At 39.2% G+C, this 25,351-nt stretch overlaps 1 protein-coding gene across 11 annotated transcripts in view; it reads left to right on the top strand.

Moving 5' to 3' along the window:
• The window catches only part of depdc5 (DEP domain containing 5, GATOR1 subcomplex subunit), a 106,265-nt gene that overhangs the window by 49,579 nt on the left and 31,335 nt on the right, over positions 1-25,351 (top strand). For 3 of the 11 annotated variants that reach the window (XM_061890880.1, XM_061890878.1, XM_061890877.1), the window contains exons 28-36: positions 7,191-7,311; positions 7,375-7,542; positions 11,257-11,467; positions 11,920-12,047; positions 13,337-13,439; positions 13,523-13,620; positions 16,548-16,628; positions 20,761-20,893; positions 23,751-23,850. In XM_061890880.1, the coding sequence (XP_061746864.1) occupies positions 7,191-7,311; positions 7,375-7,542; positions 11,257-11,467; positions 11,920-12,047; positions 13,337-13,439; positions 13,523-13,620; positions 16,548-16,628; positions 20,761-20,893; positions 23,751-23,850 (1,143 nt within the window). The other 8 variants (XM_061890883.1, XM_061890882.1, XM_061890881.1 and 5 more) reach the window with 7 other exon arrangements.

Genomic DNA, 25,351 nt, shown 5'->3' with positions numbered 1-25,351 from the left:
GTCATTTCCCAACCGATATTCACTGGTTGTGATATTCTACAACACTAATACAACGTTGAAACAACATTCTTTCTAACAACGTTTAATCAATGTTGGATTCTGACGTAGATTTAACCATTGAAATTTGGTCATTTCCCAACCAATATTCTATAACACAAATACAACATTGAAACAACATGTTTTTTGACTACGTTTAGTCAATGTTGGGTTGTGACGTTGATTTGACATTGAAATTTGGTCATTTCCCAACCAATATTCTACAACATTAAAACAACATGCTTTTTGTTGATATTTAATCAATGTTGGGTTGTGACGTTGATTTAACCATTGAAATTTGGTCATTTCCCAACCGATATTCTACAACACAAATACAACGTTGAAACAACATTCTTTTTGTTGATGTTTAATCAATGTTGTGTTGTGACGTTGATTTAACCATTGAAATTTGGTCATTTCCCAACCAATATTCTATAACACAAATACAACATTGAAACAACATGTTTTTTGACTACGTTTAGTCAATGCTGGGTTGTGACGTTGATTTGACATTGAAATTTGGTCATTTCCCAACCAATATTCTACGTTGAAACAACATGCTTTTTCTTGAAATTTAATCAATGTTGGGTTGTGACGTTGATTTGACCATTGAAATTTGGTCTTTTCCCAACCGATATTCTACAACATTAAAACAACATGCTTTTTGTTGATATTTAATCAATGTTAGGTTGTGACGTTGATTTGACCATTAAAATTTGGTCATTTCCCAACCAATATTCTACAACACAAATACAACGTTGAAACAACATTCTTTTTAACGACGTTTAATCAATGTTGGATTCTGACGTTGATTTAACCCTTGAAATTTGGTCATTTCCCAACCGATATTCTATAACACAAATACAACTTTGAAACAACATGCTTTTTGTTGACGTTTAATTAATGTTGGAGTGTGACGTTGATTTGACATTGAAATTTGGTCATTTTCCCAACCAATATTCTATAACACAAATACAACGTTGAAACAACATTCTTTTTGTTGATGTTTAATCAATGTTGTGTTGTGACGTTGATTTAACCATTGAAATTTGGTCATATCCCAACCAATATCCTACAACACTAATACAACATTGAAAGAACATGTTTTTTGACTACGTTTAATTGGATTGTGACGTTGATCTGACATTGAAATTTGGTCATATCCCAACCAATATTCTACAACGTTGAAACAAAATGCTTTTTCTTGACATTTAATCTATGTTGGGTTGTGACGTTGATTTGACATTGAAATTTGGTCATTTCCTAGCCAATATTCTACAACGTTGAAACATGTTTTTTGTTGACGTTTAATCAATGTTGCGTTGTGATGTTGATTTAACCATTGAAATTTGGTAATTTCCCAACCAATATTCTATAACACAAATACAACGTTGAAACAAGCTTTTTGACTACGATTAGTCAATGTTGGGTTGTGAAGTTGATTTGACATTGAAATTTGGTCATTTCCCAACCAATATTCTACAACATTAAAACAACATGCTTTTTGTTGATATTTAATCAATGTTGGGTTGTGACGTTGATTTGACCATTGAAATTTGGTCATTTCCCAACCGATATTTTACAACACAAATACAATGTTGAAACATTCTTTTTAACGACGTTTAATCAATGTTGAATTCTGACGTTGATTTGACCATTGAAATTTGGTCATTTCCCTACCAATATTCTACAACGTTGAAACAACATGCTTTTTGACAACGTTTAATCAATGTTGGTGTGGAGGGAGGGTGTGATCAGGTGTTGAGGGCGGAGCACCATCGACTAGTGGGCGGGGCATGTGCGGCACAGAGAGTCACAGCTGGCAGGTGATTATGTTTCACAGGTGGTACGTGTTCATCTAATCAGCCGTTGTCTTTAACAGAGAGCGGCCAGCGGAGGAGAGAGGTGGGTGAAACTGGAGAGACAGACATCTGAAAAGATTGTAGCGGGAAGATTGTTGGTTGCATCATGTGCTGATTAAAACTCTGTTAAACTGCACGCTGTGACAGGTTCTAGCGGAGGTGTTTACGTCAAACCACCGGCAGATTCAGGCAATGCAAGGCCAAATAACACAGCAGAGCCAGATCCTACTGGCGCTCACGGAATAGACCGGAGCAGGGACAACCCCAGGGTTGGGATGCGCAGAATGGCAGAGACGGAAGAGGCACAAAGTTTCATGGACATGTTTGAGGCGACAGTGAAGGCATGCGCATGGCCGGAGGAAGAGTGGGCGGCGCTCAGCCGGCCACCAGCGTCCCGGGTGAGTTACCGGGCGGTATTGGACCGGACGATCCAAAGAGGACCACAGATGCCGGCTCCGGACCATGCGACTCTGACAGGAGGAGCGGCCTTTCGCCCTAAGCGAGCAGCAACGAGAAGTGGCGACAAGATGGCTGCAACTCGGACAAATAGAGGAGGTGATTGAGCTGATCATCCTTGAACAATTCCTGAAGGCAGGACGTCAGCTTGGGGCCGCTACCACCGACCCCAAGACGTAGCAGCGGCGGTAACCTTGGCGGAAGACCACCTGGCCGTACACCGGGAGAAGGCTGCAGGAGGAGCGGAGCGGCCAGTTTGGGCGTCGCGGTAGGATGCGGGCGCTGCCGGCCGGAGGAGCCCAGCCGTGGCCACGGCTACAACACAAGACTATTCTGCTTTCTCCTCCTCAGGGCCAGGCCACTGCGGACACTGTGTTTCCCCCGCAAACGGTGCCTCGAATGGGCAGGTGTGCTGGAGGTGTGGGCGGCTAGGACACCTGCAGCGGGAGTGTCCCAACGATGGAAGTGGGGCAGGTGATCCGGGTTGGCGACCCTCCGGCACCCTCCCCCGGGCCAGGAGAGACATACAATGTACTGGTAAGGATAGAAGGGAGTACTGTATTTTTCGGACTATAAGTCACGTTTTTTTTTGTAGTTTGGCCGGGGGTGAGACTTGGTCAAACTATAAAAAAATATATATATTATTATTTTTTTTTTTTTTTTTGGTTTGGCCGGGTCTCACCCCCCGCTGGACTGTGGAGAAGACTGCGACTTATAGTCCGAAAAATACGGTATTTACCGGGCGATGGTGGATTCGGGCTGCGAGCAGTCCATGATTCACCAAAACCTGGTTCGACCTGGGGTGTTGAGAAAGGCTACACGGGCGCGGGTTAAATGTATGCATGGGGATATTCACGAGTACTCTATCGTGCCGGTGGACAAACAGGAAAAAAATAGTGACTGTAAGTTTGCGCCTGGCGCACCCCTTAATCTTGGGAACCAATTGGTCGGGATTTAACGTGTTGATAAAGCAGTGTAGAGGGGTGCGTTCAAGACCGGTAGGAAAAGGGAATATCCGTGCTATTCTCATCGGCGACGTAAGATTATCCGACGCAGGAGGTTTCCCCGGTTCCCCAATGGCGCCCCATGGATGATTTTCCACTCGAGCAGTCTCGAGATAACACTCTGCGCGCGACCTGCGACCAAGTTCTTTCAATTGATGGGCAGTGGGTTCGCCCAGGGATAGCGCGGGGTTTCCCTCACTTTGCATCGATTAGGGACAGATTATACAGAGTGAGTCGTGACGCTCAGACAGGGGAGGAAATCACCCAATTGTTGGTGCCAAAAAGCCGTCGAGAAATGATTTTCCAGGCGGCGCATTTTAATCCCATGGGGTATGATAAAATACTTAATCGGATAATGGTCCGGTTCTAGTGGCCAGGTATTCGGGCGGACATGCGCCGCTGGTGCGCGGCTTGCCCGGACCGTCAAGTAGTCAACCCTGCGGCCACCCACCCCAAGGGCCCCTTTGCGACCGTTACCACTCATAGAGGTCCCATTTGAGCGAATTGGCATGGACCTCGTCGGCCCATTTCACGAGAGCACCCAGGGATATCGCTTTGTGTTAGTCCTGGTGGATTACGCAAGGCCCTATTCCGAAGCAGTACCGTTGCGCTTCATCTCTGCAAAGAGTGTCGAGCAGGCACTGTTTCAAGTAATCTCCAGAGTTGGAATCCCGAAAGAGATTCTAACTGACCAAGGCACGTCCTTTGTGTCACACACGTTAAAGGAGCCGTACGGATTATTGGGGATCAAATCTATTCGAACCAGCATTTACCACCCACAGACTGATGGGCTGGTAGAGCGGATGAATAGAACCTTGAAATCCATGATCCGGAAGTTTGTACACGAGGACAAACCAAATTGGCATAAATGTTTGGACCCCTTGTTATTTGCAGTGCGGGAGGTTCCTCAGGCCTCCACGGGCTTCTCCCGATTTGAACTGTTGTTCGCCAAGAAGCCGCGCGGGGTGCTGGACCTAGTTAGAGAAAGCTGGGAGGAAAGTCCAAGCCCAGTAGAATCAAAATTCAATACGTCATAGACTTGAGAGCAAAACTCCCCACATTGGGGCACTTGTCACGTGATAATTTGCTCCAAGCCCAAGAACGTCAGCAGCGCCTGTAGAACAAGGGGACGCAACTCAGACAATTTTCACCGAGTGAGAAAGTACTTCTATTACTCCCAACATCCAGCTCCAAATTACTCGCCAAGTGGCAAGGACCCTTTGTGGTCACACGATGAGTAGGTGACGTGGATTACGAGGTCAAGCGGTCTGACCGGGGCCGGGACAACCCAAATATACCACCTTAATCTACTAAAAGGTTGGAGGGAGGCGGAGCCCTTCTCCATGGTGACAGCTATAGCGGAGAACGAGGAACTTGGTCCGGAGGTTCCCTCCTCCCCCCGACCCTTCCCTCTCCGCTGTGATAATCATCTTACGCTGTCACAGGAAGCAGACGTGGCCAAATTGCAGCAGCATTTTGCTGATGTGTTCTCCCCCCTGCCAGGCCTCAAGACCCTCACCCAGCATCACATAGAGACCAGCCCCGGAGTGACGGTGAGGTCTCGGCCCTATAGGCTACTCGGACACAAGCGCAAAGTAGTTCGGGAAGAATTAAAAGCCATGCTGGAATTGGGAGTGATAGAAGAGTCACACAATGCGTGGTGCAGCCCCATAGTTCTGGTAGGGAAGAAAGATGGGACTTTTCGGTTCTGTGTAGACTACCGCAAGGTAAATTATGTGTCACGTTTTGACGCCGATCCAATGCCCCGGGGCGACGAGCTCCTGGACCGGTTCGGTTTTTCACGACACTGTATTTGACTAAGGGCTACTGGCAGATTCCCTTGTCTCCAGAGTCTAAGGAAAAAACGGCATTCTCCACTCCGAAAGGTTTATACTAATTTGTAACCCTTCCGTTAGGCTTATTCGGTGCGCCCGCCACATTTCAGAGACTCATGGACCCGGTACTGCGGCCCCACACGGCATATGCTGCCGCCTATTTGGATGATTTTATCATCCAGGGGAACAACTGGGCGGAGCATATGCAGAGGGTGGGGGCGGTACTCGAGTCCCTGAGGCGGGCGGTGCTCAACGCCAACCCGGCGAAGTGCGCGGTTGGCCGGAGGGAGGTACAGTATTTGGGGTACCATCTGGGGGAAGGTCAGGTGCGGCCTCAGATAGACAAGTCCCCGGCAGTTGCGGTCTGCCTGACCCCGAAGACGAAAAAGGAGGTGAGGCAGTTTTTAGGGCTGGTGGGCTACTACCAGAGGTTCGCCCACTGGTTTGCGGACCTGACCAGCCCACTAACTGATCTCACCCGAAAAAGTGTTCCAGGTCTGGTCCAGTGGATGGAGCAGTGTGCAGGCATTCGGAGCCGGTACTGGACATGCCTGATTTTTCTATCCCATTTTGTTTGCGGGCGGACGCGTCGGGCAGAGAACTGGGAGCCGTTTTATCCCAGCAGCAGGGGGAGCACCGACCACCTGGTCCTTCACATCAGCAGAAAGCTATCGGAAAGAGAGGCCAGATACAGCAGAGTGGAGAGAGAGTTCCTCGCCATCCGGTGGGCGGTCGGTGCCCTCCGGTACTACCTGCTGGGACGCCCCACAAGCCTTTCCAGTGGCTCCACCGCATGTAAGATGCCAACGTGCGGATCACCCGTTGGTATCCCGCTTTACAACCTTACAATTATTGGGTTGTGACGTTGATTTGACCATTGAAATTTGGTCATTTCCCAACCAATTTTCGACAACCCAAATACAACGTTGAAACATGCTTTTCCAAGTTTCCATCTGTATTGTGGTGTAGAATGGCGTCTGGAGCACAATAGTTCGATAAGTCTGAAGAACGCGGCCGACAGATAATCCTTGATATCACTCGCCAGATCTTTTTTTGATCCAAGTATAGGATCTGTTCCATTGCATAGTTTGAACCTTTGCTCGTATAAATGGAAATGCTATTTAGGTTTATGCACTTTTGACTTTGTTCACCCAATTCTTGTTTGTATAAAGTCATTTAAGGAACCTTAAATGGCTTCAAATATGGAAGCCTACGATGAGTTTGTTATTATCCTTCGGCTTTTCCATGGCAACTGACAGAGATATATATTTATATATGCAAGAGTTACTTTTTTATATTCATAGTCATATTTGAAAACAGCTAGTGTTTTTCCTTTTTGTTCTCCTTCTGTTTGTCCGCTTGTAAACTGTGTGTGTTAACCTTGAAACTTTGGAATGTAGGAATGTAAGGAGTAGCAATACTCCCTTCTTGTATTTTCCTGTTCCCAGCTAAGGAGGACAATAGACATGTGTATTCGTTCCGGTGGGTGGGTGCGAGGGAGATATTGAAGAAGACAGCGCTTCCGTAAGGTTTTCAGATCAACGAGGCGACGCGAATTGAATGTGTTGTTTTTAGGTTGGTCTCTCCAAAGCTTTGGAATAAATTGCAAAATACCTATTCTGTTCTGGGTGATCATTTAAACTCGGCTTATATGTCATCAAAAGAACTTGGGATTGACCAGTAACTTAAATTCCCTTGGAAGAACATCTGGTCCAAGCGCAACAATTTGGGGGCTATCGTCCGGGATGACACGCTGAGAATTGGACACCTCTTGCACTCTTCTGGACAGACTCACTTGGCCAACACATAAATCAAGTTTTCTAAAATCTGCATTAGGAGTCTGTCCTGAAGTCTGTAAGTCAAACACTGTTTTGTACCCCAGACACAGAGTGGTGGTTTTGATAGATTGTTTCCGCCCGATGCAACTCTCTGCTCTGTCTGGTCTTGGCCCTCCAAGCGGACATCTACGACAACTAACGTCTGGCTGTTTTGTAAAGGTTTGGTATCGCTGCGTCGGGTGGAGGAAGAAGAGAGCGTTTACTGGCTCAGCATGGGCCGAACCTTCCATAAAGTCTGCCTGAAAGACAAGATCATCACCGTCACCCGCTACTTGCCAAAGTAAGTTCCGGACTTTGGTACGTGGTCATTGCTTTGACACTAACAATGTTCCGCACGTTGCAGATATCCCTACGAGTCGGGTCACATCCAGTACACCTACAGCCTGTGTCCCGCACATCTGGATGCTCACTTTGTGTCTTGCTGGGTGGAGTTTGCCCATGAGAGACCGGAGGAATATAAGTGGAATTACCTGGACCAGTACATATGCTCCAGTGGATCCGAAGACTTCAGGTACGACGTTTGAATAGTCACTAAGTGGTCATAAAGGCTTTAGAGTCATGCTGCTTAAAACACATCTTTTAAATTTGTTTTAATGGTGCCTACAGTCAGGTTGAAATGCCCATTATTTGTCAAGGGGAAAAAAATTTGCAGTTTTTTTTCTTTCATTAGGGACCGAATGTCCCTTTGGGACAGAGGACCCTGTTGAATTTCTAGCGTTTTATTCTTTCTTTCTTTCTTTCTTTATTATTATTCCGAAGCTTTGAGCAGTAACTTGAACCCTTTAACATGTTTCAAAACTCACCAAATTTGATAAACACATCAGGACTGGCGAACATTGCGATTTAATCAAAAAACCTAACCCCAAAACTAAGAATTGCGCTCTAGCACCCCCTAGGAAGAAAACACAGACAGAACTGCCTGTAACTTCCAGTAGGAATGTTGTAGCGACATGAAACAAAAACTTTAATGTAGGTCTCACTTAGACCTAAATTTCATACACTGACATTCTTCAGTGTATGAAATCGGGCGGTTTAGCTCTGTTGGTAGAGTGGCCGGGCCAGCAACTTGAGGGTTGTAGGTTCGATTCCCACTTCTGCCATCATAGTCACTGCTGTTGTGTCCTTGGGCAAGACACTTTACCCACCTGCTTCCAGTGCCACCCACACTGGTTTGAATGTAACTTAGATATTGGGTTTCACTATGTAAAGCGCTTTGAGTCACTAGAGAAAAAGCGCTATATAAATATAATTCACTTCACTTCACAAAACTAAAAATTGCGCTCTAGCACCCCCTAGGAAGAAAACACAGAGAAAACTGCCTGTAACTTCCAGTTGGAATGTCGTAACGACATGAAACAAAACCCTCATGTAGGTCTCACTTAGACTTAGATTTCATACACTGACATCCTTCAGCAAAAATCAACAGGAAGTTTGCAATTCCCCCTTCAAAACAAAAGTTTTGTAAAAACACTCACCTTTGCCTCTTTGAGCTGTAATTTTACCCCCTTAAAGTGTTTCAAAACTCACCAAACTGGAGACACACCTCAGGACTGGCGGAAATTGCCATCTAATCAAAAAACCTAACCCCAAAACTAAGAATTGCGCTCTAGCACCCCCTAGGAAGAAAACACAGACAGAACTGCCTGTAACTTCCAGTTGGAATGTCGTAACGACATGAAACAAAACCCTCATGTAGGTCTCACTTAGACTTAGATTTCATACACTGACATCCTTCAGCAAAAATCAACAGGAAGTTTGCAATTCCCCCTTCAAAACAAAAGTTTTGTAAAAAACGGTCACCTTTTATCTGGGAAGCCCAGACTTCCCTCTCCTCAGCCACTTCCATATATACTCGGCCCCGTCCATCGTTGCTTGCAGCTTTAATTTAATTTGTGTTTTGATTTACAGTATTTTACGGACTATAGAGCGCACTGGTATATAAGCCGCACTTACTCAATTTTAGGGAAATTATTATTTTTCTGTATATACAGTGGTGGTCAAAAGTGTACGTACACTTGTAAAGAATATGATGTCATGGCTGTCTTGACTATCCAATCATTTTGTTGTGATGTAGTGATTGGAGCACATACTTGTTGCTCACAAAAAACATTCATGAAGTTTGCTTCTTTTATGAATTTATTATGGCTCTACTGAAAATGTGAGCTGGGTCAAAAGTATACGTACAGCAATGTTAATATTTGCTTACATGTCCCTTGGCAAGTTTACCTGCAATAAGGCGCTTTTGGTAGCCATCCACAAGCTTCTGCTGACATTTTTCACCACAAAATTGCTGCAGTTCAGCTAAATGTGTTGCTTTTCTGACATGGACTTGTTTCTTCAGCATTGTCCACACCATTAAGTCCGACATTCTAAAACCTTCATTCTAGCATCACATGGACAAATATATGACCTTCTGGAGGAAATTGCTGTGGTCAGATGAAACAAAAATGGAGATTTTTGGCCACAATTCCCAGCAATATGTTTGGAGGCGAAAAGGTGAGGCCTTTAATCCCAGGAACACCATTCCTACAGCCAAGCATGGTGGTGGTAGTATTATGATCTGGGCCTGTTTTGCTGCCAATGGAACTGCTGCTTTAAATGGGACAATGAAAAAGGAGGATTAGCTCCAAATTGTTCAGGACAAGCTAAAATCATCAGGGGGGAGGTTGGGTCTTGGGCACAGTTGGGTGTTCCAACAGGACAATGACCTCAAAAGTGGTAAAGGAATGGGTAAATCAGGCTAGAATGAAGGTTTTAGAATGGCCTTCCTAAAGTCCTGACTTAAAGGTGTGGACAATGCTGAAGAAACAAGTCTATGTCAGACAACCAACCCATTTAGCTAAACTGCAGCAATTTTGTCAAAAATTCAAGCTTGCCAGAAGCACCTTATTGCAGTGAAACTTGTTGCCAAGGGACATGTAAGCAAATATTAACGTTGCTGTACGTATACTTTTGATTGATCACATTTTCAGTAGAGCCATAATAAATTCATAAAAGAAGCAAACTTCATGAATGTTTTTTTGAGCAACAAGTATGTGCTCCAATCACTACATCACAACAAAATAGCTGCTGTAGAAATTTTAGGAAAAAAGTCAACACAAATGTATGTAAACTTTTGACCACCACTGTATAAACATTTTGAAATGAGTTATTTAAACAAAAAAAAGATTTTCTAAATGTTTATTTACATACCTTAATTGTTTCCAAACAGTGTCTGTAACAGGGCAGTAAAACGGCTGATCAAACAAAACAGAAGTCATGGTCATGGACCCATTAGCTGCGCAAGCTAGCTCTCCAATCAGCTAAACAGACTCAGTAACTCCACGCTGACGTTTTGCTGCACTTACTGAAGAATTTGTGAAAGTGAAACAATACAAAAAGAATGCCATTGTAAGTTCATAACACAGGCACTTTTAAACGTGTTAGCATGTTAGCTCATGCTAACGAAGCTTACTTGATTACAATACGATAGCACATACAAAGACTGTTTTAAGAAGGGACTAAAAAGCCACCTTTTTAGTAAAGCTTTTATCTCATTTCTCTGCTTTCTTGTTTTTAAACACACTGATTGCCTGTCTGTTTTATCCAATACTTTTATTTCTATTTTTATCTATGTTTCTGTTTGATCTAGTGTTTATCTGCGGTTTTTCATGTTTTTATTTCTATTTAAAAACATTTATCTATATTATAACTTTCTATTTTTAATTTTTTGAAAACTTTGCAGCACTTTCAAAATTTTAACAAAAGTAAAGTGCGTTACAAATGTAATTCATTGTTATTATCATTATTATTAAATATGCATGGAAAAAAAACCCTACAGACATCACACATTGGACTAGCTTTAAGTATAATTTGTTTTGGTTATATTGTAAATCGTATTCATATTCACAGAATTCATGCGAGTAGTAAACGCTACGGGCGGTATGAAGACGGAACAACACGTGTGCTTCCGGTTGAAAGCTCTAACCAGAAGGGCACTGCAGTGAGCGAACTCGTCCAAAAGATGGCCCCAAAGCACAAAGAACAACACACCTTTTCAGATACATTTTTTTTTTTAAACTAATTGCATTATGGAAAAATCTGCACCATTTTTTTAATCCGCAGGGTTCAAAGCATAGGAAAAAAACTAGCGGCTTATAGTCTGGAATTTACAGGAGTTGCCAGACCCGTTGAACTTTACCTCCAAAAATGAGCATCTTGCGCAATTTCTTTCTGCCTCCCATAGTTTGATCGACTCGCTTAAGTTCTGGAGGACGAGGTTCCTCTTGCTTCCGGCGGGTGGCGCTCGACGCGTGGCCGACGGTGACGGCCACTGGGACGTGTACGGCGATGGAGCCGCCGCCAATGGCGAGTGGGTCCTGTTGGATGGTTTCATCCGCTTCTTGGAGGGACTCAACCGCATTCGACGACGTCATCGGTCTGACAGAATCATCAGAGTGAGTGTCTGTTTTTTTTTTAACCCTCTCACCTGTCTCCAGCAAGGCCAGTGACAGGGTTTGCCATTTTAAAACCGCATCAGTGCCTGGACGGTACTTAAAAAAGGAAAAGTTATGCATTTTTTAAAATAAATTACAGGAATTTGTGACATGCATTTAGTGCATGAAACATCCATTTTCTATCGCTTGTCCCTTTCGGGGTTGTGAGGGGTGCTGGATAAGTTGCTGGTCAATCCCAAGTTCTTTTGATGACACATAAGCTGATTTTAAATGAACACCCAGAACAGAATAGGTATTTTGCAATTTATTCCAAAGCTTTGGAGAGCCCAACCTAAAAAACGACACATTCAATTCGCATCGCCCAGTTGATCTGAAAACCCTATGGAAGTCTTGTCTTTTTCCATACGACACCTCTGCTGTGGGCTAAAGAAGTCGTGTTTGTTTTGACACAGCAGAAAGGCAATCAAATGAAGGCCATCAACTCTCATCTTTCCTATCCTTCTGAGCACGTGACAACTCTGCAAGGCAAAAAAGGAACGTCGGCGCTGTCAGCTTTGCTGGAGATGGAGCAGAACCAGAGGTAGGTGTTCACGTGTCCCACATACATAGAACCAGAGGTAGGTGTGCACGTGACCCACATACATAGAACAAGGGGTAGGTGTGCACGTGACTCACATACATAGAACCAGAGGTAGGTGTGCACGTGACCCACATACATAGAACAAGGGGTAGGTGTGCACGTGACTCACATACATAGAACCAGAGGTAGGTGTGCACATAGTTTACATTTTATTTTGAGAAATTCTAATATTTTAGATCAGGGGTGTCTAAACTTTGTAAAAAAACAAAACAATAATAATGATAATAAAAATCAAGACGATATTTAAAAACACAACTTTGTGCCAGCTTTATGTTCTAAGTGACAAAGTATATTATTATTATTTTTTATTGTCAACATTTCAGCTTTTTCTCAATACATTGTTTTTTTCCAACAAAATTTTGTGGGCCTTTTCCTGTAAGAATATAATGATAATAAACTTTAATAATGTCATGATTGTGTAATTTCCACAACCTCGTCTCAAACATTCTGCTTTACAAAAATATTAATGCTCAGTTATACTTTTAATAGTGTTTATTATTGTATTTTTTTTAATTTATTTGTCAATTTGATTAATTCATAAGTTAATAGTATTTTCTTTATTTTTAACTGACTGAAGTTAACATTTTATTTACTTTTTTTTCATCTATTTTGACAAATTGTAATATTTTCGAGTAGAGGTGTCTAAACTTTCTAAAACAAATAATAAAAATAAAGACAGTATTTAAAGACAACTTTGTGTCAGCTTTGTGTTATAGTTGACCGAGTATATTATTATTATTTATTAGCATCAAAATTTCAGCTTTTTTACATTACATAAATATTTTTTTTGCTCTTTTATCTTCAATTTTTACAGTTTTTTTCCACCAGTTTGCTGCGGGCCAACAGAATTGGAGCAGTGGCCAGCAAACTAGTAATATCACAACCTCAGCTTTTTCTTATTATTACATTGTCTTTTTGCTCTTTTTCCTGACATTTTTACTGTTTTTTTTAATTTGCTGCGGGCCAACAAAACTTTGGACACCCCTAATTTAGTCTGCAAGAATTGTAGGTCATCTGTGATCATGTGTGTCGAGATACTAGAAGATACAAAGCCGCACAATACAATAATATTTGACCAGAGCAGAAGAGCTCCATCTAAGATACAAGTTTACACTCCCATCCAATATGGAGAGTTGTCAGTCATCTGGCCATGTGAGTCCAAACATTTAAACTGCAGCCAGGAGTTGTCATCTTTGAGTCTTCACAGCCTTTTTTCTTGACTTGGACAGAAGCTTGGAGGACCAGCAGCAGCAGCAGCAGCAGCAGAAGGCGAGGCCCCTCACGTCCATTATTGAAGTGTCCAGTGTGGTCACAGCAGAAAGTCCACGCAAGGTCAACCTCTTCTTTCAACCTTACACTTGTTATACTAAACACCTACTTACTGTCAATAATGTGAAGTGTTTTCTATTCTATAGTTGCCTGCTGAACACGTTGAAGGTGTGGACAAGGGACTTCCAGCAGGACTGACAGCAGCTGCAGCACAATCTGTGGGAGAGACTGCATTAGACCCCAGGTACACTTCAAGTTGGCATTTGTCCTGTCAAAAAGGCTGGATTTTTTTCTGTCAAAAAGTCAGGATTTTTTTCCCGTCAAAAAGTCGGGATTTTTTTCCGTCAAAAAATTGGGATTTTTTTTTCGTCAAAATGTTGGGATTTTTTTTTCGTCAAAAAATCAGGATTTTTTCCGTCAAAAAGTTTGGATTTTTTTCTGTCAATAATTCAGGATTTTTTTCTGTCAAAAATACAGTTTTTTTTCCAGTTAATTAATCTGGATTTTTTTACCGTCAAAAAATCGGGATTTTTTTCCGTCAAAAAATAGGGATTTTTTTTTCCGTCAAAAAATTGGGATTTTTTTTTCCGTCAAAAAATTGGGATTTTTTTTTCGTCAAAAAGTCGGGATTTTTTCCGTCAAAAAGTCGGGATTTTTTTCTTGCAAAAAGTCCGGATTTTTTCTGTCAAAAATACAGGGTTTTTTCCAGTTAATTAATCTGGATTTTTTTTCCTTCAAAGAGTCTGGATTTTTCCGCCAAAATATCAGGATTTTTTCAATCAAAAAGTCAGGATTTTTTCAATCAAAAAGTCAGGATTTTTCAATCAAAAAGTCAGGATTTTTTCAATTAAAAAGTCAAGATTTTTTTCCGTCTTAAAATCTGGATTTTTTTCTGTCAAAATCTCGGGATTTTTTCCGTCAAAAAAATCAGGATTTTTTTTCTGCCAAAAAAACGGGATTTTTACTGTCAGAAAATCTGGATTTTTTTTTTGTCAAAAACTCTGAATTTTTTCCGTCAAACTCAGTATTCTTTCTGTCAAAAAGTCTGGATTTTTTCTGTCAAAGTCTGGATTTTTTCTGTCGATAATTCGAGATTTTTTTTGTCAAAAAATCTGTTTTTTTTTCCTGTCAATTAATCTGGGTTTTTTTCTGTCAAAGTCTGGATTTGTGTGTCAAAAAGTCGTGATTTTTTTCCGTCAAAAAGTCTGGATTTTTTCTGTCACAAAGTCTGGATTTTTTTTCCGTCAAAAATTCTGTAATTTTTTCCATCAATAATTCAGGATTTTTTTCTCTCAAAAATCAGGGTGTTTTACCTGTCTATTAATCTGGATTTTTTTCTGACAAAAAATTGGGATTTTTCCCGTCAAAAACTTGTGATTTTTTTTCTGTCAAAAAGTCGAGATCTGAAAGTCTGTTTTTTTTTTCCGTCAAGAATTCTGGATTTTTTTTGTCAAAAAGTCTGTATTTTTTCTGTCAAAAAGTCTGTAATTTTTCTGTTAATAATTCGGGATTGTTTCTGTTAAAAAAATCATATTTTTTTTCCTGTCAATTAATCTGGATTTTTTTCTGTCAAAAAGTCTTGATTTGTCCGTCAAAAAGTCGTGATTTTTTTCCGTCAAAAAGTTTGGATTTCTTCTGTCACAAAGTCTGGATTTTTTTTCCGTCAAAAATTCTGGAGTTTTTTCTGTCAATAATTCAGGATTTTTTTCTGGCAAAAATCAGGGTTTTTTACCTGTTTATTAATCTGGATTTTTTATTGTCAAAAAATTGGGATTTTTCCGTCAAAAACTTGTGATTTTTTTTTTCCCCTCAAAAAGTCGAGATCTCTTCTGTCAGAAAGTCTGGAATTTTTTTCTGTCTAGAATTCTGGATTTTTTCCGTCAAAAAGTCTGGATTTTTCTGTCAAAAAGTTCAGATTTTTTTCCGTCAAAAAGTTTCTATTCTCAGAAAGTCTGGATTTTTTTTCTCCATCAAAAAGTATGGATTTTTTTCAATCGTAAAGTTAAGAATTTTTCAGTCGAAAAATCAGGATTTATTTCTGTCTTAAAATCTGGATTTTTTTCTGTCAAAATCTCGGGATTTTTTTGTCAATCTGGATTTTTTTCTGCCAAAAAAATCAGGATTGTTAATGTCAGAAAATCTGGATTTTTTTCCGTCAAAAAACTCAGGATTTTTTCTGTCAAAAAGTCTGGATTTTTTTCTGTCAAAAAATCTGGATTTTTTTTCTGTCAATAATTTGGGATTTTTTTTCTTTCAAAAATCTTTTTTTCCCCTGTTAATTGATATGGATTTTTTTTTCTGTCAACAAATCAGGATTTTTTTCTGTCAAAGTCGGGATTTTTTTGTTCAAAAAATTGGGATTTTTTCCATCAAAAAGTCGGGATTTTTTTTTTATTATGTGGGGCATAGTTAACTTGATCAAAAGAGGAAGTGGGCGGGATATAATGCTTACAACACTTTAGAAAATAAGGGAAAATTAGTCACTTTACATGTCAACTATGAGCCATTTCCCCACCACTGTGGCTCAGTAACTGTAATTTATGTTGACTGTTGGACCTCTGCACTTCACTTCTTGTCTGCACTTTATTTCTTGTCTGCAGTTGATGCTGTTTGTTGTGTGCAGTTGATGTTGTTTGTTGTGTGCAGTTGATGCTGTTTGTTGTGTGTAGTTGATGCTGTTTGTTGTGTGCAGTTGATGCTGTTTGTTGTGTGTAGTTGATGCTGTTTGTTGTGTGCAGTTGATGTTGTTTGTTGTGTGCAGTTGATGCTGTTTGTTGTGTGTAGTTGATGCTGTTTGTTGTGTGCAGTTGAGGTTGTTTGTTGTGTGCAGTTGATGTTGTTTGTTGTGTGCAGTTGATGCTGTTTGTTGTGTGTAGTTGATGCTGTTTGTTGTGTGCAGTTGATGTTGTTTGTTGTGTGCAGTTGATGTTGTTTGTTGTGTGCAGTTGATGCTGTTTGTTGTGTGTAGTTGATGCTGTTTGTTGTGTGCAGTTGATGTTGTTTGTTGTGTGCAGTTGATGTTGTTTGTTGTGTGCAGTTAATGCTGATTGTTGTGTGCAGTTGATGTTGTTTGTTGTGTGCAGTTAATGCTGATTGTTGTGTGCAGTTGATGATGTTTGTTGTGTGCAGTTAATGCTGATGTGTGCTGTTGATGCTGTTTGTTGTGTGCAGTGGACAGTCTGCAGTGGACGACCTGTCTCTGTCCTCCTCCTCAACCCTGCTGGAGATCCTGCAGGCCATTAAACATCCCACGTAAGTCCCCACGCTGGCTCTCAAGTCAAATCCTTCCATGCTTCACACTTTCATGGCACGGGTTTGATTCCCGTCCAGGGTTGCATCAGGAAGAGCAAAGGTGAAAAAGTGCCATCCCACATCAATTATTGCTTGCAAACTTACTGGAAACGGCGATGGCAATCTTTACTGTCTTCTTTTTTTCTTTCTTTCTTTGTCCGCTAGCACGCACACACACACACACACACACACACACACACACAGGCTCGTCATGTAAGGGTGGGTGTGCGGTGCGGTGCCATGCCAGTGACTTCGGCAAAAATGCTTTATCAGTATCATGCTTCAAACCCAACTTTACAACACTACAAAACTTGCTTATTGTAGCCATTAAGCCTGATTTCCTCATTTTGATTGAAAAAAAATAGCCCAAATTGTTTGCAGTTAACTCATTACAATTTTAAGTGCGTCTTACAGTCTGAAAAATACGATACACAAAACAGGTCAGGGAAAATATGTTAGATGTACACTTTGCATTCACAAAAATAATGCGCTAGTTTAATCCTGAAACTAACTTGGTCATGAATACAGAAATACAAAAATTCGGGATTTATTTCTGTCAAAAAATCTGGATTTTTTTTTGTGTGAAAAAGTCAGGATTTTTTTTTGTGTGAAAAAGTCAGGATTTTTTTCTGTGAAAAAATATGGATTTTTATCCGGCCAAAAATCTGGATTTTTTTAATGTCAAAAAATCTGGATTTTTTTCTGTGAAAAAGTCAGGATTTTTTTTCTGTCCAAAAAATCCAGATTTTTTTTTTGTGAAGAAATCTGGATTTTTTTCTGTCAATAAATCTGGATTTTTTGGGGTGAAAAAGTCAGGATTTTTTTATGTCCAGAAATCTAGATTTTTTTTGTGAAAAAGTCAGGATTTTTTTCTGTGAAAAAATATGGATTTTTATCCGTCAAAAAATCTGGATTTTTTTAATGTCAAAAAATCTGGATTTTTTTCTGTGAAAAAATCTGGATTTTTTTTCTGTCCAAAAAATCCAGATTTTTTTTTTTGTGAAGAAATCTGGATTTTTTTTTCTGTCAATAAATCTGGATTTTTTTCTGTGGAAAAAGTCAGGATTTTTTTCTGTGGAAAAAGTCAGGATTTTTTTTATGTCCAGAAATCTAGATTTTTTTGTGAAAAAGTCAGGATTTTTTTCTGTGAAAAAATATGGATTTTTATCCGTCAAAAAAGCTGGATTTTTTTTATGTCAAACAATCTGGATTTTTTTCTGTGAAAAAGTCAGGATTTTTTTCTGTCCAAAAAATCCAGATTTTTTTTTTTTGTGAAGAAATCTGGATTTTTTTCCGTCAATAAATCTGGATTTTTTGGGGTGAAAAAATCAGGATTTTTTTCTGTGGAAAAAAAACAGGATTTTTTTATGTCCAGAAATCTAGATTTTTTTCGTGGAAAAGTCAGGATTTTTTTCTGTGAAAAAATATGGATTTTTATCCGGCCAAAAATCTGGATTTTTTTAATGTCAAAAAATCTGGATTTTTTTCTGTGAAAAAGTCAGGATTTTTTTCTGTCCAAAAAATCCAGATTTTTTTTGGGGTGAAGAAATCTGGATTTTTTTCTGTCAATAAATCTGGATTTTTTGGGGTGAAAAAGTCAGGATTTTTTTATGTCCAGAAATCTAGATTTTTTTTGTGAAAAAGTCAGGATTTTTTTCAGTGAAAAAATATGGATTTTTATCCGTCAAAAAATCTGGATTTTTTTAATGTCAAAAAATCTGGATTTTTTTCTGTGAAAAAATCTGGATTTTTTTTCTGTCCAAAAAATCCAGATTTTTTTTTTGGTGAAGAAATCTGGATTTTTTTTTCTGTCAATAAATCTGGATTTTTTTCTGTGGAAAAAGTCAGGATTTTTTTTCTGTGGAAAAAGTCAGGATTTTTTTATGTCCAGAAATCTAGATTTTTTTGTGAAAAAGTCAGGATTTTTTTCTGTGAAAAAATATGGATTTTTATCCGTCAAAAAAGATGGATTTTTTTTATGTCAAACAATCTGGATTTTTTTCTGTGAAAAAGTCAGGATTTTTTTCTGTCCAAAAAATCCAGATTTTTTTTTTTGTGAAGAAATCTGGATTTTTTTCTGTCAATAAATCTGGATTTTTTGGGGTGAAAAAATCAGGATTTTTTTCTGTGGAAAAAAATCAGGATTTTTTTATGTCCAGAAATCTAGATTTTTTTCGTGGAAAAGTCAGAATTTTTTTCTGTGAAAAAATATGGATTTTTATCCGTCAAAAAATCTGGATTTTTTTAATGTCAAACAATCTGGATTTTTTTCTGTGAAAAAGTCAGGATTTTTTTGGGGGTGAAGAAATCTGGATTTTTTTTCTGTCAATAAATCTGGATTTTTTGGGGTGAAAAAGTCAGGATATTTTTCTGTGGAAAAAGTCAGGATTTTTTTATGTCCAGAAATCTAGATTTTTTTTGTGAAAAAGCCAGAATTATTTTTGTGAAAAAATCTGGATTTTTATCCGTCAAAAAATCTGGATTTTTTTAATGTCAAACAATCTGGATTTTTGTCTGTGAAAAAGTCAGAATTTTTTTCTGTGAAAAACTCAGGATTTTTTTCTGTCCAAAAAAATCCAGATTTTTTTTTGTGAAGAAACCTGGATTTTTTTTCTGTCAAAAAATATGGATTTTTGGGTGAAAATGTCAGGATTTTTTTCTGTGAAAAAATTTAGATTTTTATCCGTGAAAAAATCTGGATTTTTTTAATGTCAAAAAATCTGGATTTTTTTAATGTTAAAAAATCTGGATTTTTCTCTGTGAAAAAGTCAGGATTTTTTCTGTCAAAAAAATCAAGATTTTTTTGGTAAAAAAATCAGGATTTTTTTGGGTGAAAAAGTCAGAATTTTTTTCTGTGGAAAAAGTCAAGATTTTTTTATGTCCAAAAATCTGTATTTTTTGTGTGAAAATGTCAGGATTTTTTTCTGTGAAAAAATTAGGATTTTTTTCTGTGAAAAAATTAGGATTTTTATCCGTCAAAAAATCTGGATTTTTTAACGTCAAAAAATCTGGATTTTTTTCTGTGAAAAACTCAGGATTTATTTTTGTCCCAAAAAATCCAGATTTTTTTTTTTGTGAAAAGTCAGGATTTATTTTCTGTGAAAAAGTCGGGATTTTTTTGTGTCCCAAAAAATCTGAATTTTTTTAATGTAAAAAAATCTGTATTTTTTTGGTGAAAAAGTCATGATTTTTTTGTGTGAAAAAAATCGGGATTTTCTTATGTCCCAAAAAATTTGAATTTTTCTAATGTAAAAAAATCAGGATTTTTTTTTTGTGTGAAAAAGTCATGATTTTTTTCTGTGAAAAACTCAGGATTTTTTTGGGGTCCAAAAAAAATCCAGATTTTTTTGGGGTGTGAAAAATCAGGATTTATTTTCTGTGGGAAAAATCGGGATTTTTTTATGTCCCAAAAAATCTGATTTTTTTTAAATGTAAAAAAAATCAGGATTTTTTTTGTGAAAAAGTCGGAATTTTTTTTCGTGAAAAAGTCGGAATTGTTTTCTCTCCAAAAATCTGGATTTTTTTTTATATAAATAATGGAAAAAAGACAAATTGGAAAATATTATCCTTTTTTTAAGTGTACAATTCTGCAAGTTTTATGAAGCATAATTGTAAGCACACTACCACAAAACACAAATTGCTAGCCTCCAATGTTATGAACATTTTTTACAGTTACATTGTATTGAAAAAAATCCAGATGTTTCCCCGGAAAACAATCCCGACTTTTTACCTCAAAAGTGGTAAAGGAATGGCTAAATCAGACCAGAATGAAGGTTTTAGAATGGCCTGACTTAAAGGTGTGGACAATGCTGAAGAAACAAGTCCATGTCAGAAAAGCAACACATTTAGCTGAGCTGCAGCAATTTTGTGGTGAAAAATGTAAGCAGAAGCTTGTGGATGGCTACCAAAAGCACCTTATTGCAGGTAAACTTGCCAAGGGACATGTAAGCAAATATTAACATTGCTGTATGATTGCTCACATTTTCAGTAGAGACATAATAAATTCCTAAAAGAAGCAAACTTCATGAATGTTGTTTGTGAGGATACAGAAGTGTGGTTAATGAGATGTTACCTGTGCTCCATGCTGACATAGCACAGGTGTGCTGCTGCTGCCCGAGCAGAGAGGTCTGCCCCTCAACTGCTTCATCAGTGCCGAGGTCATCCACTGGCTGGTCACCAACGTGGAGGGTGTGGTCACACAGAGCATGGGCGTCGACATCATGCAGGTAAGCCCCATCTTTCTTGATTGACAGCTCATTTTTCCTTTGAAACGACAAACTGGTGGAGTTCAGGAAATGTGGTGTCTCGGTTCTCCCGTCTGCCTCGCATGCATGGAGGTGTTGACGAAGAAATAGTCTACAAAGTCTTGGATTTTTGTGACATTTGCATTACAGAAAATTCTAAATTGCCTTCAGGTTTTTGAAATATTTCTAGAAATAACTTCACCACATCAGCCTTTGCATTCATTTTTAGGGTCCGCCCTGCCCATGGGCCAAGGACCCTATTGACATGAAACAAAAACCTCTATGTAGGGCTGACTTAGACCTAGATTTCATAATTTTACTTTCCAGGGCAAAAGTCAACCAAAATTTTGCAAAAACACATTCAAAGCTAAATTTTCGCAAAAAAATGCTATTTTTGCCTCTTTGAGCTGTAATGTGACCCCCTTAAAATGCTTCAAAACTCACCAAACTTGGCACACACATCAGGACTGGCGAAAATTTCGATCTAATGAAAAAACCAAATCCCAATACTCAAAATTTCGCTCCAGCGCAATTTTTGAATAAAACACAGCAAAAACTGCTCCTGGGAAGAAAACACAAACAAAATTGCTTGAAACTTCCAGTAGGAATACCGGAAAGACATGAAACAAAAACTTCTATGTAGGTCTCACTTAGACCTACATTTTAATAATTGACATCCTTCAGCAAAAATCAACAGGAAGTTGGCAATTACCCCTTCAAAATAAAAGTTTTGTAAACACCCGTCACCTTTTTCAAAAGTTATCTCCTCTGAGCGCGTTTGTTGTTTCGGCTTCAAACTCGCACAGGGGAGAGATTGAACCCTTCTGATTAAAAGTATAGAACAGAGTTTTGATTACTGCTCCGGTTTTGATTTTACGCGCCTTCAAAGAACCCCTGCGCAAAGTTACCTAAAAAATTTCATTTTTACCTCTTTGACCCCTTTAAAATGCTTCAAAGTGCAAGTTAATGCTCTACTATACAAAGCGAAAGCCATTTATCAACAACATCCAGAAACGCAGATCTGTAATTTGACCCCCTTACCATGCTTTAAAACTCACCAAATTTTACAAACACATCAGGACTGGCGAACATTGCCATTTAATAAAAAAACAAACCCTAAAAATCTAAATTGCGCTCTAGCGCCCCCTAGGAAAAAACCCAGACAAAACTGCTTGTAATGTCTGTTAGGAATGTCGTAGAGACATGAAATAAAAACCTCTATGTTGGTCTGACTTAGACCAGGGCTTGAGTAGCGGCGGCAGCAGCCAAAGGCGGACCCGACCAACGCTGCTTGCAGCTTTAATTGATTTTGTAACACACATTTTCCCTTCATGGAAAAAGGTATGTCTTTTATTTCTAGCTGACTTCATGATAATATACCACCAGTTAGTCTGTGTTTCCCACCAAGGTCTTCCTGGAGACATTGTCCTGGTTAGACATGTCTGGAAGTCAAAGAAAAGAAAATAATCAACGAAGAACAACAGTACTTTATCACAATTTCAAAAGGGTTAAAAACAATAAAAATCAGTTCCCAGTGGCTTGTTGTATTTTTTGAAGTTTTTTTCAAATTTTTACCGGTCCCGGACTATCCCTAAAAAAAGCATTAAAGTGCTTGATTTTCGCTATTTGCGATGCGACTATCCATTTTCCTGTGACGTCATACAGTGCTGCCAATGTAAACAAACAATGGCGAATAGCACAGCAAGATATAGCGACATTAGCTCGGATTCAGACTCGGATTTCAGCGATTCAACAGATTACGCATGTATTGAAACGGATGGTTGGAGTATGAAAGTATTGAGGAAGAAACTGAAGCTACTGAGCGAATAGCTATTGACGCTATTCATAGCCATAGCATGGCCGAATATCTGCGTTAGCATCGCCGGTAAAATGTGTGGACCAAACGATCAGGACTTTCTCATCTTGTGACACTGGAGCAACTTAAATCCGTCGATTGGTAAGTGTTTGTTTTGCATTAAATGTGGGTGGAAGGAAACGTAATATAGTTGCAAATGCATCTGCAGGTTATCCATACATCTCTGTGCCATGTCTGCTTTAGCACCGCCGGTAAATAGCATGTTAGCGCCGATTAGTGTAGCATTTTAGCATCGATTAGCTGGCAGTCAACATCAACGAAACTCACCTTTTGTGATTTCGTTGACTTTATCGTTGCAAATGCATCTGCAGGTTATCCATACATCTCTGTGCCATGTCTGCTTTAGCACCGCCGGTAAATAGCATGTTAGCGTCGATTAGTGTAGCATGTTAGCATCGATTAGCTGGCAGTCAACATCAACGAAACTCACCTTTTGTGATTTCGTTGACTTTATCGTTGCAAATGCATCTGCAGGTTATCCATACATCTCTGTGCCATGTCTGTCTTAGCATCGCCGGTCAAATGTGGAGACACTCTGGTACATTCAATGGGGGTCTGGCGGCAGATTTCTTGCCAGTGGTGCAACTTGAATCCCTCCCTGTTAGTGTTGTTACACCCTCCGACAACACACCCACCAGGCATGATGTCTCCAGGGTTCCAAAAAATAGTCGAAAAATTTGAAAATAACAGAGCTGAGACCCGGTGTTTGTAATGTGTAGAAAATGAAAATGGCGGCTGTGTTACCTCGGCGACGTCACGTTCTGACGTCATCACCACATGAGCGCTAAACAGAAAGGCGTTTAATTCGTCAAAATTCACCCATTTAGAGTTCGGAAATCGGTTAAAAAAATATATGGTCTTTTTTCTGCACTATCAAGGTATATATTGACGCTTACATAGGTCTGCTGATAATGTTCCCCTTTAACTGTTTAATCATTTTATTTTGCTCTTTTGTCATTTTAGAAAATGCTGGACGAAGGTTTGGTGGCTCATGCGTCTGGAGATGCCATGCGGACCTTTGTTTATGGCTTCTACATATACAGGATCGTGGCAGATAAGGAGGGTGAATAGACTCAGTCTCCATTCTACCATTCAAGCTGGAAGAGGTGTGAAGGCTCCAATGCTGGAGTTGAAGGGAAATACTGACAGGATGTAGTTTGAATGCAAGAATTAGTTTGAATGTCCAGGATGAGTGGAATGTGTTGATGTTGGAATGAACAGCTTGAAAAATGTGGGAATTGTGCAACTTTGAAAAAGGTCCCATTTGTTTCAATGGGAACCGCTTGGAAATTTGGGGAAAAGCGGGATTTTTTTTTAGAAAATGATTAGGAGCATGAATGAGCTGAATTGGTTGGTGTTGGAATTGTTTAAATCGGGCAAAAATACTGAAGTAGTAAATGCCCATCCATCCATTTTCTACCGCTTATTCCCTTTTGGGGTCGAGGGGGGCGCTGGCGCCTATCTCAATTTTGGGGACATCGGGAATGTTTTTGAACTTGGAAAAAGGGTAGTTTGAAGTTCGAGAATGGTGGGATGTGTTGAAGGTGGAATGCTTTGAAAAACGTGGGAATTGTGGAAGTTTGAAAAATGGCTAATTCATTTCAAAGGGAATTTCCTGGAAATTTTGGGAAAAGCAGGATTTTTTAAAAATATGATTAGGAGCATGAATGTTGGTGTTGGAATTGTTTCAATCGGTCAAGAAATCTTGAATTAGTAACAGTTTTTAATTGGAATTCTGGGAAAACCGGGAATTTTTCTAGTTCCTTAACCAACTTGGTTTTTGTCCTGGGTGTTTTGATGGTGGAACAGATGAAAAATGTGAAAGAAGTCGAACTTACGGGTGGAAATATGTTAACAAAAAACAGGAATTCCAGGAAATTTGTCAAATGTGGAAAATTGGTAGTTTGAATGTCGAGGATGAGTTGAATGGGTTGAAGAATGTGGGAGTTGTGGATGTTTGAAAAATGGCCAATTCATTTTGAATGGGGAAAATGCACAAAAAAAGAATTATGGGAAACCTGGGGAAAAATTTTTTTTTTTTTAGAGTTGTTGAAGTAGAAGAACACACAATTCCAGAACATGCTGAATATTTTGAGGTTGGAACAGTTTGAATCAGATGAAAAATGTGGAAGTTGTGGAACTTTGAATGGGACTTTCATTTCTATGGGAATTTCCCAAAAATGTGGGAAAAGCGGGAATTTTTTTTTAAATGGTGAAAAAAACTTGATAGGTGTGAAATAGTTGGTGTTGAAGTTTTTCAAATCTGTCGAGAAATGTTGAAGTAGTGACATGTTTAATTGAGAAATGGTATGACAGAATTCCTGGAATTTTGGTAAAACCGGGAATTTTTCTAGTTCCTTAACCAACTTGGTTTTTGTCCTGAGTGTTTTGATGGTGGAACAGATGAAAAATGTGAAAGTAGTCGAACTTACGGGTGGAAATAGGTTAACAAAAAGCAGGAATTCCTGGAAATTTGTCAAATGTGGAAAATTGGTAGTTTGAATGTCGAAGATGAGTTGAATGGGTTGAAGAATGTGGGATTTGTGGATGTTTGAAAAATGGCC

Source organism: Nerophis ophidion, linkage group LG28 (assembly GCF_033978795.1).
Source record: "Nerophis ophidion isolate RoL-2023_Sa linkage group LG28, RoL_Noph_v1.0, whole genome shotgun sequence".
Classification (NCBI taxonomy): domain Eukaryota; kingdom Metazoa; phylum Chordata; class Actinopteri; order Syngnathiformes; family Syngnathidae; genus Nerophis; species Nerophis ophidion.
Note: the sequence above shows the minus strand (reverse complement) of the source record. Positions and strands in the feature narration are given on the sequence as shown.